The 15,334-nt window shown below is 39.3% G+C and overlaps 1 protein-coding gene across 1 annotated transcript; it reads right to left on the reverse strand.

Moving 5' to 3' along the window:
* Positions 1 to 661: 661 nt before the first annotated feature.
* LOC110162639 (XK-related protein 8-like) lies at positions 662 to 10,994 on the reverse strand. Its single transcript, XM_020927540.2, has 3 exons — positions 10,530 to 10,994; positions 4,875 to 5,083; positions 662 to 4,145 (listed from the first exon to the last, which is right to left on the reverse strand). The coding sequence occupies exons 1-3, from the start codon at positions 10,823 to 10,825 to the stop codon at positions 3,394 to 3,396; spliced, it is 1,257 nt and encodes a 418-aa protein (XP_020783199.1). The 5' UTR covers positions 10,826 to 10,994; the 3' UTR covers positions 662 to 3,393.
* Between the last annotated feature and the right edge of the window lie 4,340 nt (positions 10,995 to 15,334).

The following is a 15,334-nucleotide window of genomic DNA, read 5'->3' on the forward strand; positions in this document are numbered from 1 at the left end:
TTGGTTTGTCAGCAACATTTCTCTTGAACAACTGAATGTATATTTGATGAAAGGAACAGCGAATAATCCCTGGATATCAGGGAAGAATTTGTAAACTTTTGGATGTTTACCAAATAAAAATGGCTGCAACATCAACATTTTTAGAGATATTGACAGGAAAATGCATAATCATGTATAACAGCATTAGCTAAGACCAGAATTACTTACTTTGTTGGTTTACAAACCCACCAATGCTGTATTAAAAGAAAAAGATTTAAAATAAAATTGAAATGAAGGTTGTAGAGCTCGAATTACTGAACATTTTGCAAGTTGTTGCCTGAAAATCAGACAATTATTAACCCTGTTCCACTTTAGACAGACATTTCCACTCAAATCATTATTTCCTCAAACATTTTTGCTGTATTTTAAGGGTTTAATATATTTATTACTTTTAATATTTACTTTATAAAATATTTAAAACTTGAAATACAATTTCATTCGTAACAATTTGTAACACGACCTGATTTTTTTCTGACTAGAGGCTCTTCTGATGATAAGGCTCACCCCGCTACAGTCCACAATGTAAACAGTCATGAAAATAAAGAAAAACATTCAATGAAAAGGTATACCCAAATGTTTTCACTGCAGTGTAGAATGAACAAAATGAAAAGCATTCAACTAATAACATAAAAAAAGCATTTTATTAAACAGGTGATGCAAGGACTGTACAATGTATAAAGAAAATGTTTCATAAAAAGTACTGAATACTGTTAAATAAATTCAAACAAACCAAAAAACTTACATTATATTATAAATAGTTATTATTTCCTGCATAGACTTGAAGTACATGGTATTCACATAATCTCAAATTCAAATATATTACTTTATGGAAGAACAATGTTAATATTTACGTCAAACTCATTATTGTAATTATTGAGGTATTCAGAGGATGTGCAATTATAACTATACACAATAATAAACGTGCACAAATACTTTTCCAAATTTTCACCTCAAAGTTCATAAAGACATTAATTTTTATACGAACTTCCAATTGTGCGAAAAATTTAAAATAAGAGGCCTTGATATTTTTAGCTCAGCTTAAAGTATATGTACTATTTCGGCGTGTCATAAAAATGCTCCTGTTCTGGGTATCCCGCCTGGTCGTATTGAAAAGGACCAACTGTAAGGCATTTTTAGCTCAGCTTGTGAGCTGTAAACTCAAGCTGAGCTTATGCGATCACCCAGTGTCCGGCGTCCATCCATCTGTCTGTCTGTCCGTTAATCATGGCTGGACAAATCTAGACTGTTTGACTTAGAGTCCATATGAATGTCTTTAGATTCCTTAGGGTAATATCTCTTTCCAATTCTTGAATTATGTCACAGTGACCTACTTTGTGGATCTTTTAGGGCAAAGTTCACTTTTCCAATGCATTTCAATGGGAATTAGTTTTGCTTATAATATAAAGGATTTTTACAACAAGATCCTTTTCACTATGCCAAATTATTATCCCTACCATGACCTTTGTCCCATACCAGCCATTTGACCTTGATCCATTTTCCAAGGTCATAGCAGCCATTTCAATTTTCACATGGTCAAACTTCAAAAGCCAGACAAATCTAACCCTAATGTGTACACTACAGGGCTTTCTGACTAGTGGGCTTTCTGACTAGTGGGCTTTCTGACTAGTGGGCTTTCTGACTAGTGGGCTTTCTGACTAGTGGGCTTTCTGATGATAAGGGTGTAACCGTCGGTCAATCATTTTGACTTGGACATTTTGTAAGTAGCTCACATGCTGAAAAAGTGTAGGCACCCCTGATAGGTAGATGCCCTTGGTGGTGTGTATTTTGGGTGCTGGTGGTTGATTGCATTTGTCATGTAACTTGTGTATTTTTGCGTGGCAGACTGTGCTGCTGCTGTTACTCCTGCTCTCAGATTCTCTCAGATTCTCTCTTAAATTCTCTCTCAAACTCCCTTGAATTCTCTCGCAAAGTCTGTCAGTTTGCCCATAATCTCCTTTTATCTCAGTGTAGTTAGTGTAGTTGTTATAGTGCTTATATATGTTTTCGTTGGGGTAGTTTGTGTGTTAGAGGACAGTGCAATGCAGTACCACCTTGCACTTTAAACATCTAATAGTCCAGAGCACTTTAAGGCCGCACACCTTAGCACTTTACATCTAAAAACAGAAACAAAACAAAAATACTAAAGCACCTAACACTTTGGGTACTGAAATCTGGGATTCAACTGGTTGTTTGGCTTGATTAACGTTTGGTTTTGCATTATTCATTTTGGTTTTGTGTGATTTCATTTAGTTTAGTTGAATCCCATATTTTAGTTCCAATTTGTTATGTTAAATTTGTGCTTTAAAATCTTTAAAATGAACCTTTTAATATCACTGAAATCAATAACTATTTACTGCCTTTGTTTTATGCCCCCCAAGGTTAATATGGAATCTATTTAAATTATAAAAATAGAGAATATGTCAAGTTTACAATGCATGCAAAAGTTTCCTTTGTCTAAATATGCAGAAAAATTGTAGATGGCAAAAAATACTCTTGGCGATGTATCGATAAAACAGCTCATGGATCAACATTTAGTACCACAGTGTATATCAATATCTCAGTATTTTGATATTTTTGCACACCTCTACTACTCATCGTTTGTTTACGATTGGCTCCACAATCACGTGTTTGCGGTTGAATAATTACGGAAGCCGAGAGGGGTCACAACAAATGCAAACGCCGCATTTGTATTTGTTGCGGCAACACAACAAAAAAAAAGCCGCAACGGAAGTGACCGCAGGACTCTCTTTTCCAACAGACCAATCAAGCGACAAGTGAAGAAGAACTACAACATGGAACAAATAATGATAAAACAATAAATTACTTTTACTTACGTTTCCAACTTCTCCGTTCCTTTAATTTTCACATTGTAGTTTGGTCCATCGGAAAATAGAGTCCCACGGTCACTTCCGTTGTGGCTTTTTAATGTGTTGTGGCTTTTTAATGTGTTGCGGCATTTGCGTTTGTGTTGTCGCATTTGTATTTGTTGCGGCGTTTGCGTTTGTTGTGACCCCTCTCGGCTTCTGTAAATAATGGCACCACTTTCTGAATAGATTGTGAAAAACTAATATAATATACAAGGGATATGAACCATAATAAGCAGACATTTCCTCTTAAAGTTTGTTTGTGTTAAACCTGTTGCCCCGAGTCACTGAGTCACTGGGTCACTGCAGCCTCATGTCCTCAGTGTGACCGGTCAGGAGTCAAAGTCTGCTCCCAACTTCCTCTTTGACTCCTAGGGTTAAAGAACATCTAAACCCTGGATTAAACTGCAGATTGACAGTTTAGCACACATCTTGTATTCAAGAACGATAAAAAATACATTCAAATGGTAAATGACTTCACAAGGACCGATCAGGAGTAGAAATTTTCTGCTAGTTTCCTCATCCTCATGTTCACTTTGTCTCCTGGTTCTCTCCTCCCAGGCGTATGGACTGTGGCCATCCTAAACATAATACCATTATCAGGCACATCCTCGACCCTTTCTTCAGGAGAATCTCTACGTAAGGGTACGATGTCCACCGTATCCTCTTCACACTGAAGGTCTGTTGAAGTCACTTTCGGGTGGAAGCAGTAATAGTAGATTGACTTAACTCCAATCCCGATTATGTAGAAAAATAAAATGCAAAAATATGCAATTAAATGTTCATAGTTAAAGTTCGTCAAATCAGAATTAATTTTCCAAAACCACAACCCCCACAGCAGCGTGATATCAGCCACAATATATCCGTGATAAATAATCGTCCACCGTAACGTGTCTCCTTTGACCACGTTAAACCAGTTGAAATACCAGATGAGAGCCACAGTCCCCCGGTACAAAACCTCTCCTCCTTTACTGTTCATGAAGTTGGTTTGAGTGCACCACACAAAGATGAAAAGAACGAACCACGAGCAGAGGAAGTGTGTGCAGATGTAGCAGGGCAGCTCTGAGGTGAACAGGGCCAGAGCAGAGACCCGGGCCGAGATCAGGAGCAGGTTCCATATCAGGTAGATGGCAGAGGCGGCGATGGTCTGCTCATGTTTGTCCTTCAGGAACGAACGGAGCGAGCGATGATATGACATCACGGTCATGGAGACGAAGAAGGCCGAGGCGACGGCTTTAAGAACTGAGGAGAGAGAGAGGGTTAAGAGGACTGAAGCAGGTCTAAACCGGGTCTAAACCAGGTCTAAACCAGGTCTAATCCAGGTCTAATGCAGGTCCAAACGAGATCAAACTCTGGTCTGAACCAGGTCAAACTCAGGTCAAACTCAGGTCAAACTCAGGTCAAACTCAGGTCTGAACCAGGTCTGAACCAGGACTGAACCAGGACTGAACCAGGACTGAACCAGGACTGAACCAGGATGGTCACAGTCAAAGGGATGAAGAAGGCTGAAGCGATGGCTGTATGAACTGAGGAGAGAGAGGAAAGAGGACTGAACCAGGACTAATCCAGGTATAAATTGGGCTAAGGCAGGTCTAAACCATTACTGAACTAGGACTAAATCAGGTCTAAATCAGGTCTAAATCAGGTCTAAATTAGCATTAAACCAGCACTGAACCAGGTCTAAAAACGTAACATCGATACTGAACCACAACAGTTTTACTCCACTCCTCAGACACACCTACTGCTTTTTTTTTTTTTTTTCTCCAATAGTTTTATCAATATTTTACAGCCCAATAGTCCAGCCTGGTCCAGCAGAGCACCACTTTGTTGCAATAAGGTTTATGATGTCAACAGACTTGTTTCTTTTATTATGAATGAATATTGATTTTAAAATGTCCAAATGATAACCGAATAATCCACAGGTGTCACGCTAGGTCTGCTCTGCTGTGTGTTTGTGAGTCCAGGTCTTACTTGGGAAGGCGTGCAGCTGGCCCCTCTGGATGTGGGTGGTGACCATGAGCACGAGCTGAGGCAGAGACTCGGAGAAGGCCTCCACGATCCGCAGCATCGCCACGTCGTGACTCAGACAGACCGCCGCGTCGCCAGGGTCCAGCCCGGACGTCTTCACCCCCTTCAGACGCAGGTACTTACAGATGGCCGTCTCCATCACGCCCATGTGTCTGCACAAACCAAGGACGTCTTAACTCAAGCCACAGGGAGCAGCAGGTGTGACTTTTTACTCAGGGCAGGACAAGATTTGAAAAATACTCTGATATATCGATAAAACAGCCCATGATAATGATACTGGATCAACACATGTAGTACCAGTGTAGCTACCCTGGTTTTCTTCGCAAGAAAGGACTTCACGCTTCGTACTGATGTTCATGTGTGTCAATATTTATTCTCAGTAATCTTCAATAGACGCATCAAGAATCTCAGACTTCCGGTCATTGCACAATTCATACTGGGAAGGATTTTCCGAAAAAGTGAGCATCAAACCTCCATGTTTGTTTTCCCAGTGGGATGAGTCTATTGACAAAGTCGATCTTTTCAAGTCTTTTGAACCATTTCACTGTTGTTTTTGGTTCTGATATTGTCATATTTTAGCTTTGGGATTCGGACATCGTTAATTGTGTGGTTGTTGGATCCTAACAGCGAAAACGGCTCGAGAAATGTGTTGAAAAATTGAAAAACAGTGAAAGGTGAAGGCGATGGGCAGGATTGATCCACAGGAAGGACCAAAAAGGAAAACTTTGACTGCCTAAATCATCCTTTTTCATCTTTCCCGTGGATCAATCCTGCCCATCGCCTTCACCTTTCACTATTTTTCAATTCCGTTGGGAAGAGAAACAGTTTGAACAGGTTTGAGTCACACACATCTGATTCCCTTTTGCATTTATGGAGTTCACAAACACATTTCTCAAGTCGTTTTCCGCTGTTAGAACATTCAACAACCACACAATTAACGATGTCCGAATCCCAAAGCTAAAATATGACAATATCAGAACCAGAAACAACAGTGAAATGGTTCAAAAGACTTGAAAAGATCGACTTTGTCAATAGACACATCCCACTGGGAAAACAAACATGGAGGTTTGATGCTCACTTTTTCGGAAAATCCTTCCCAGTATGAATTGTGCAATGACCGGAAGGAAGTCTGAGATTCTTGATGTGTGTATTCCATCAACACATTGAAACACCGTGAAAACCAAAATAAAGACCCACACAGAAAATGTCTCAGCTCTACATAAATACCTTTAAATAAATGCACAATTGAAAAGAATATTTACAGTGTTCGCCTGTACATCACCAGTGGTAGTTAAGTAGCGTGTCTTTAATTTTCATGTCTTTCTTTACACATTTTTCTGTGTTTCTATCGTCTTTTCCTCTGTTTTTGCAGCTACTATATTTCTCACTCTTTGTTTACTTCCGGGGCAAGGAAAAAGGTCACACAACTTAAAAGGTAAATATTTTCACAAATAAAATATAAAATTAATAACTGTAAAATTTTGACATTGTTTTATTTGTTCAAATATTAAAATATAATTTTCACACTTATTACCATGAAAATAAATATACTGACATTATCGTCAGTTACAACCACAATATATATCGATATCTCAGTATTTTGATATTTTTGCACACCGCTACTACTCATCATTTGTTTACGTTTGGCTCCACAATCAATCACGTGTTTGCGGTTGAATAATGGCACCACTTTCTGAAGTAATTGTGAAGTAATAATTTCACTTTAGTTTATTCATACTGACCAAGAAGACGCTGAACCAGTTTTTGATTCATGTGGATAAGCCAAGGAATTTGTTTTAATTGAGTTTATTGCACTTAGTGTGATGCACCATTTAATTGGTGCCCAGCCCGCATGGGCTTATAAGACACATAAAACAATAAGCAGACAGGTCACACATGAAGTGTCCTTTTACAGAGGTCCCAGACTTTCAACACAAACTGAGCCAACTTAAAAACGGTACATTTAAACAAATACTTCAGTCTCTCCTCATCAGACACAGTAAACCAACAGTAAGAGACATTAGACACGACTGACAGAGCAGCTCATGATACAAACGACAGTAAAACAGAAAATGCATTTCATTTTCAACGTCCTTTAAGTCGCACAGACACATGTGCTCCTCCTCTGGGACTGAGTGGAATCGTCCCGTCTCAAAGGCCAGAGGCAGAGTCCCACACCTCAGCTGGGCACATACTGACCTCTGACCTCTGCTTACGTTCATGGTGACATATGGCTCAGGCCCAAAACAGTCTTCAATTAAGATATATGTTCTCAATTTAGGTGTACATCAAATTTAATTGTGCCACTTTTGTTTCTGCTTATCAAAGTAAATGTTCCTCGTTTGTCTGACATTACAGATGAACCTTTCTGTAAATAAACCGGACATCTACAATCTCAAAAATGTTCTTAATCTCTCTACTCCAGAACGATTTATGTAACAGACTCCAGTTAAATACATGCTTGGTTCATCTTGTGTCTGGCAAATTAACCAACCTGTTCCATAACCGCACCATATCACAAATGTGTCTCACTTCACATGGTTCCAGCCCAGATCTCCACACAGAGCAAGTTTAGGTGCCTTTTTATGCATGTCTAAAAAGTACCTCAGAGCTCTGTTTACTGTAACCCCAGACTCCAGCGCCACAGTCCAGAACAGGACAGACACAGGCCCTGGACACTTCAGTGTAGGTTTTGTAGAAATATTTAATATAAATATGAACCATAATAAGCAGACATTTCCTCTTTTTGTGTGTGTTAAACCTGATTCCCTGAGTCACTGGGTCACTGCAGTCTCACGTCCTCAGTGTGATCGGTCAGGAGTCAAACTCTGCTCTCAACTTCCTCTTTCACTCCTAGGGCTAAAGAAGGTCTAAACCCTGGACTAAACCAGGACTAAAAGCTTATCCATACCACGTGTAACTCAGGTTTAAACCAGGACTAGACCAGGTCTAAACCAAGTCTAAACCAAGTCTAAACCAAGTCTAAACCAGGTCTAAACTCTTTCTAAACCAGGTACTTGACATAAATATATAACACATACATTCTGGGATCACTTTACAATTTCTCTACATTCATTTTGCTTGGTTGAAAATTCTTGGTGTTGACGTTTTTTGGGACTACAGCTTCTCAAACTCGCAAGTATTAACTGTTAAAATGTCCATATTTAGCTGTTTTCAGATCTACTGTGTTATTATGTTTCCTCGTCACAAACAGACCTGGAGGTGTTTGTCTTCATTCACATATGTTGAACACACAAACCCTGCACATTTAGTTCTTCTCTTAAGCAAAAAACACACTGCTCCATCTTGTGATGTCATGTAGTAATACAGGAGGAGCTGGACTGTGTTTTTAAACTTTTACAGGTTCACTTGGATAATTTCAGCTCTGCAATTTCCCACCTCTGCTGGACTAAAGGTAAAACGTAGCACAGAGGTGGAACAGAGCATTTTGAGTTATGCAGACGTAGACTAATAAAAAAACTCAGCTCAAACGTGTCAACAGCAATTCCAGGACTGTTTTTGAGGAGGTAACAATATTATAACATGGCTTAAAGCTCACAGGAGTCACTCTTATGTAATATAGGACTCACAGGATAAAGAAAAGGAATCTGTGTATCATTCGTTTATCCGTTTTTCAAAATAAAACCAAAATAAGAAAATGAAAACAAAAATTTTCCTCATTTGTCTCCAAAACCAACATGAAATGATTTTTTTTTTTCAGTTTTCGATTGTGTTTAAATGAGTAATTGAAAAAAACAGATAACAGCCGTTTCATCCAATTTTGACCCTTAAGCAAGTTGAGCAAACCAGAAACCTGAACTTCACTAGGAGCACAGACACACACACATATAGGGTGTGCAAAACAAACCTAACAGCCGCTGGATTTGAGGATCATTAATATGATTAGGGGTGTGCATTGCCATGAATCTGGTGATACGATGCGGATCATGATGTGCCTGTCACGATTCAATATATCTCGATATATCCTGAAACTAAAACAAGGACGATATATTATGACTTATCAATAATTATATATAATATTTTGATCAAGTAGTATTCAAAAGAACAAAATTGTCTAATACAGTTTAGTTTTTAAATCATGAGAACAGTAAATTTAACTTAATAATTTTTCATGAAAAACCTGACTTTCAAAAATTGATTCAGACACACTTTGAATCAATATAAGAATCACGCAATGAAATATTGCAATATATCACTGAATCGATATTTTCTTACACCCCTATATATGATTAAACAGCTTTTTGAGGATGGAAAAGCGCATGTTTGAATACCTAACTGCTGCAGAGGGTTAGAAATCTAGAGATCCTCAGAAATGTCAGTGAAAAGATTGTTTGCTTTCAGAAATATTCATGTGCATAGGATAGAAATCTGCATTTTTGAGAAATCCGTGCATATTTGTTTGTAGTTGATCATACATAAAATATTTGTGAACTCTCGATTGAATCCAGTCGTATATAAAATGTGTTGTGTGTATTTTGTCCATCAGAATATGAATTGAAAAGTTACGACATCAAGAATTACAATCACAAAATGAATTTGTATTCATATTAAGAACAGCGTGAATTTTCATAGATGCAACTTAACAGTTAAAAATACGTCATCAATGCACAAGCATTATTTACTGAGCAGAAGAAACACTGATCGAGATGCCGGACTTTTGTGCTACATACAGACCGAACCAGGACTGAACCAGGACTGACCCAGGACTGAACCAGGACTGAACCAGGACTGAACCAGGACTGAACCAGGACTGAACCAGGACTGAACCAGGACTGAACCTTGTCCCGAACCTTGTCCCACCCGTGCTTTATATAAAAACGTGGCCTGAACCAGGACTCAAATTCTGACTGCGTGACTGACCAGTGCAAAGACGGACAGACACATGACATTACAGATTTAAAAACATTTGAATGGAAACCTGCTGCTGGGCAACGAAGGAGGAGAAAGTGTAATTACATGAATATCTAAGGGGTCAAATGTCACAGGCCAACTGGGATCACATTTACAGTCATCATTCCAGAAGTATTACACAATAGAAAGAGTGTTACTTTCAGTTTTGGCTCCTTATAAAGCTGTAATGGAACACATTTGTTTACAACATTTCCGTAGAAACAGTTTCAGGCAAATTGACTTGAGTTTGCACCTGCACGTTCACTTCGGCTTTGTTCAGTTGAGTTTATCTTTAGTTTCACATTTCAACTGCAGACACACCCACAAGTGCACACTGGATCTGTCTGTGACATTAGTTTAGCTGTAACGTGCAGGATTATGATCTGTTCTGACTTGTTCTGACGAGACAAAACAAACTGAAAACACACTTCATTCATTCACACTTGTTTAACGCACAAACCCTGCACATTTATACTGAGTTCTTCTCTCAAACAGATGTCATTTTGTAATAAAGACAGCAGCATGTATTTCATTTACTGACTAATCCACTGCTAAAAGTTGGTTTCAGTTTTGTTATTATAAATGACTTCTATTTTGTATTTGTGTTGTGTTCATGGTTACACATCACTGGCATACACACTCTTCTATCTTCTATCTTGGCTCACTTCACTGTCAGTTTAGTCTCACCTGAGGTACGTCCCGAGCTGCAGAATGTGAAGCACCTTGAGCGACTTAAAACTGGGGATCTTCTCCACGTTTGTGATCATCTCGAAGCCGTCGTACTTGTACCAGAGCCAGCTGTAGGTCTGCACCAGGAGAGACGAAGCTATGAGGAAAAACACAAACGCGCCCAGACGTATGTAGTCCCAGTCATTGTAAAAGTCGAGCGCCGTGTACACGTCCAGGATAATGTCCAGGATCAGAGCCACGAGCCCCCCGATGGTCAAGAAGAAGTCCAAGCGCTGAAACTCAAAGTGAGCCATGGTTCATTCATGGTACAAGGACACACTGGAGCAGAGAGCAGGGCAAAGGACAGTGAAAAGTACAGAATAACTCCGCCTTAAGAGGAGGAGTTGGGTGAAGAGACAGAGAGAGAGAGAGAGGAGTACAGAGTAAAGCACAGGACAAAGTACACTGAAACACACTGACAAACTTAACTTGCCTTAAGAGGAGAGACGAGGGACAGAGAAAGAGACAGAAAAAGACAGAAAAGGAGGGAGGGAGAGAAGAAGAATCAGAGAGTAGGCGGGAAAGACGTAATGACAAATATTTCAAGAAGTTAAACTATGTAAACGTGAACATGAATGAACACCTCCCACCTGTGCTCTCTAATTCCTCCTGCAGTCACCAATGCACACACGTGAAAAAGTGTCTCGCTCAAGGACACTACAGCAGTACGCCTCTGCTGCCGCCCGGGACAGTTACATCATCTCTGAATGATTCTCACATACGTTGGCCTAATACATTTTTTGATACATCACATATGTTTTTGTGTGTTTATTTGGATTTGAAATAGTGTGCACAGTAAAAAGTGGAGTGTTAAAATTGACTCTCACAGAATCACTTTTAATATTTTCTCAGGGTTGATATGAGTCATATCTGTTCTAGAGTTAATTTGACATTTTTGGAAATGTTCATTAAGTAACACTGGACCAAAATTCCAGTTTAACCCCGAAATCAAGAGTTATATCAGGGTCCGGTCAAGTGGTAACGGAGGGAAACAGGGGCAGATTTTTGACATTCAAATGTCTCTTATTGAGAAACTAGAGGAACTATTGAAATAAGTAAAGTATCAGAATGTAGGAAAGAGTTACACTCCAACAGGGTCAAGTTAAACCTGTGATATTCTTTCAAGTTGTTGACAAAAAATTTAAAAACTCATGTCGGTAACAGAGAGAATGAAATATGCAGCACTTTTTGGTCAATAAATCCAAACAGTGATAACTCTTGGTTCTCACTTCCATATCCTTAACAAACTGGTTTGAATATTTGCTTCATATAGTTTTCTACCATATGGTACAAGATTAGGTTGAAAAACCTCTTACTTTTTGACTCATGAGATTTTTTATTAAGAAAGGTCATGGTAACGGAGGGAAAATTACAATTCTTTTAGACTTGTAAAACACAGGTTTTACCAGATACTAACACTTAATAGTTTTAATTTTCATACGTCTACTACCTAGAGATGTAGATTAGTCAAAGATGAAGTTTGAAAGTTAACCTGAAGAGGATTTGCAGGTCTTTGAAATTTGGGAACTAATTTTTGTTCAAAGTGTAGGAATTGTACCTGTGACATGGTCTGTTTAAAACATATGGAACTTTAGAACCAAAAATGGTACAGAAAAAAGGTCAACAGTTTCATAAACTAGAGTACATATGTATCTGTTCAATACATTTTTATATCAGATGCATTAACTTGAATTTTTGGCCTTGCTGTTTACTTCTGCTTGACCGGGCCCATTAACATTTTGAGAGTAAACAGATAACACTTTGTAGAGTTATCCTGCTTCGGCTAAACAACACACAGAGGTGTTTTATTTTTACACTTTGTTTTAATTAATTTAAGATGAAATTATGTACAAAACTGGTTCAAACTGGTCTTATCTCACAGGAGTTTAAAGTGGTGGGTGGGAGGAGCCAAATTAACACTAAGGGAAGTTGAATTAACTTCAGCCACATCAACTCTGGCAAATAACCCCAACTCCAACCAACACTTCACTTTCAAATAGTTTAAATAACACTTTTTGTTATCTTGTCTGTTGTTGTTGTTGTTGTCTGTTTACTCCAGTCAAGAAGCAATTTGTGAAGAAAAGTTGAAAAATGTGTGAATTTGCTGGAAGTAGAGAGTTTTATTTTAGGGTGCCAGCTAGACTAACTCAACAGTGTGTGATCAGTGATCAGTGTGTGATCAGTGTGTGATCAGTGTGTGATCAGTGTGGATCAGTGTGATCAGTGTGGGATCAGTGTGGGATCAGTGTGGGATCAGTGTGGGATCAGTGTGGGATCAGTGTGTGATCAGTGTGTGATCAGTGTGTGATCAGTGTGTGATGTGTGTGGGATCAGTGTGTGATCAGTGTGGGATCAGTGTGGGATCAGTGTGGGATCAGTGTGGGATCAGTGTGGGATCAGTGTGTGATCAGTGTGGGATCAGTGTGTGATCAGTGTGTGATCAGTGTGTGATCAGTGTGGGATCAGTGTGTGATCAGTGTGTGATCAGTGTGGGATCAGCGTGGGATCAGCGTGGGATCAGCGTGGGATCAGCGTGGGATCAGCGTGGGATCAGTGTGTGATCAGCGTGTGATCAGTGTGGGATCAGTGTGGGATCAGCGTGGGATCAGCGTGGGATCAGTGTGGGATCAGTGTGGGATCAGTGTGGGATCAGTGGGATCAGTGTGGGATCAGTGTGGGATCAGTGTGGGATCAGTGTGATCAGCGTGGGATCAGTGTGTGATCAGTGTGTGATCAGTGTGGGATCAGTGTGGGATCGTGGGATCAGCGTGGGGGATCAGCGTGGGATCAGCGTGGGATCAGCGTGTGATCAGTGTGTGATCAGTGTGTGATCAGTGTGTGATCAGTGTGGGATCAGTGTGGGATCAGCGTGGGATCAGCGTGGGATCAGTGTGGGAGTCTCTAAGGGCTCGCTCATACTAGGGCCGCATCTTATTTCTTTTCCCTTGCTTCCTTCTCCTTGATTCTGCAGGAAATGGGTGAGAGAGGATCTAAACTCCTCACTGAGACCAAAAAAGTTGAATTCTTTTATCTGAGTAGTGTGACCAGACGTCCTTACTGACCCGGGACAGTCCCAGTTTTGAGCCCCTGACCCAGCAGATTCATCCAAAACCACTGATTTGTCCCAGTTTTATACAAGAAATGTTCCAGGTGTCTCTATTTTTGACCAACTTGACCCTGCCAACAGTAAACAGAGACACGAGTCATCATTTGTAGGGTTGTGCAAAAATATTGAAATATCAATATATACTGTATCGTACATATATATCATACTGCATGTGATGATAAAGTATCGATACTGGGTGCTGCTGTATCAGTATATCGCCAAGAGCATTTTTGGTATAATTTACTAAATTACTGTGTTACAGCTACAGTTTTGTTGTTTGTTTAGAGGAAGGAAACTCGTTTATGCAACACATTTGACACTTTCACTGTTTTGATTAAAATGTTTGTGTTTCATATGAACTTTGCACAGGAAGTGGTTTCACAAAGACTTTGAGTGTCACAGCCATGATAGACATTTTTTATTTAAACGTATATATTGTATCAAATCGAAAGTGCACTGTATCGAGATATGTATCGTATCATGGACTATGTATTGAGGTATATATCGTATCGGCAGCTTCTTAATGACACCCAGCCCTAGTCAGTGTTGGGGAGTAACAGATTACATGTACCGGAGTTACATAATCAGAGTACAAATGATGAGTAACTGTATTCAGTTACAGTTACTGTTTCAGTGAGTGGTAATTGGATTACAGTTACTTTGTTGAAATAAATGGATTACACAGAGGGATTTTCCTGTTTTCACATTTGGGCTATATCCCCTTTTTTTTTTTTTTTTTTCGATAATTCCACTCATCGCCAGACACTAAACCAGGTCCAAACCAGGTCTAAACCAGGTCTAAAACAGGATTTAACAGGACTAAACCATGCTGCATGGACTGTGTCTCCTCTTCTATCAATAATATTTTTTTATTTGGTTGAGTAAAGTCTGGGCTTTTTATTTTCCTTTAGCAGACAAAACATCTCATGTGAAGATTTCCTCGTCTTTGGATTACTTGATTTGCTGTAGAGAAGCAAAGTATTCAGATTACATTACTCATCTTAAGCAATTTAATGGATTACGTTACAAACTACATTTTGTGGTATGTAATATGTAATCTGTAGGGGAATACATTTTAAAAGTCACCTTCCCAACTGTTAACTAACGGCCCCAGGCCTTAGATTGTCATTTGTTCTTTGTGGTCTAAATTATTCTGCTGACACACCTGGATTCCTGCTGTGGGAGCCCTCGTTTGTGATTGGTGGGGCAAGTCTACGCCCACCTCACCTGCAGCCACCGCCCCCTATTTAAGGAGATTACCAGCACCTGATCGGGGCTGCTGACCTTGGTGGCCAGTCTGCCATTTTATATTGTGTGTGTAGTTTAGTTTAGTTCTGTTTTGTGCCTTTTTTGATTTGGTCACTTGATTCTGTTTGGGGGCTTATGTGGTTTAATTTGGGGAATTTGTGTTTTGGTTTCGTGTGTGTCCCTTAATTTACCCCTCGTTTTTTGTAAGCCTGCGTGAGCCCTTTTGTGGCACAACAACAGTTTATTCTGTTGTTCTGTTTCTTAGTTTAGGTTGTTTTCTGTATATTTTTAGTCTTTTGTTAATTTACCTTTTACTGTCGTGTTAATTAAACATTATTTTATTTATTCCATTTCACATCTTGGTTTTATTTTTGTTACTACCCTCACCCCAACGAGCTGGGTCGTAAAC

The sequence above is a fragment of the Boleophthalmus pectinirostris genome, unplaced genomic scaffold (assembly GCF_026225935.1).
Source record: "Boleophthalmus pectinirostris isolate CB_2022bp ecotype Guang Dong unplaced genomic scaffold, ASM2622593v1 HiC_scaffold_21, whole genome shotgun sequence".
NCBI lineage: Eukaryota > Metazoa > Chordata > Actinopteri > Gobiiformes > Gobiidae > Boleophthalmus > Boleophthalmus pectinirostris.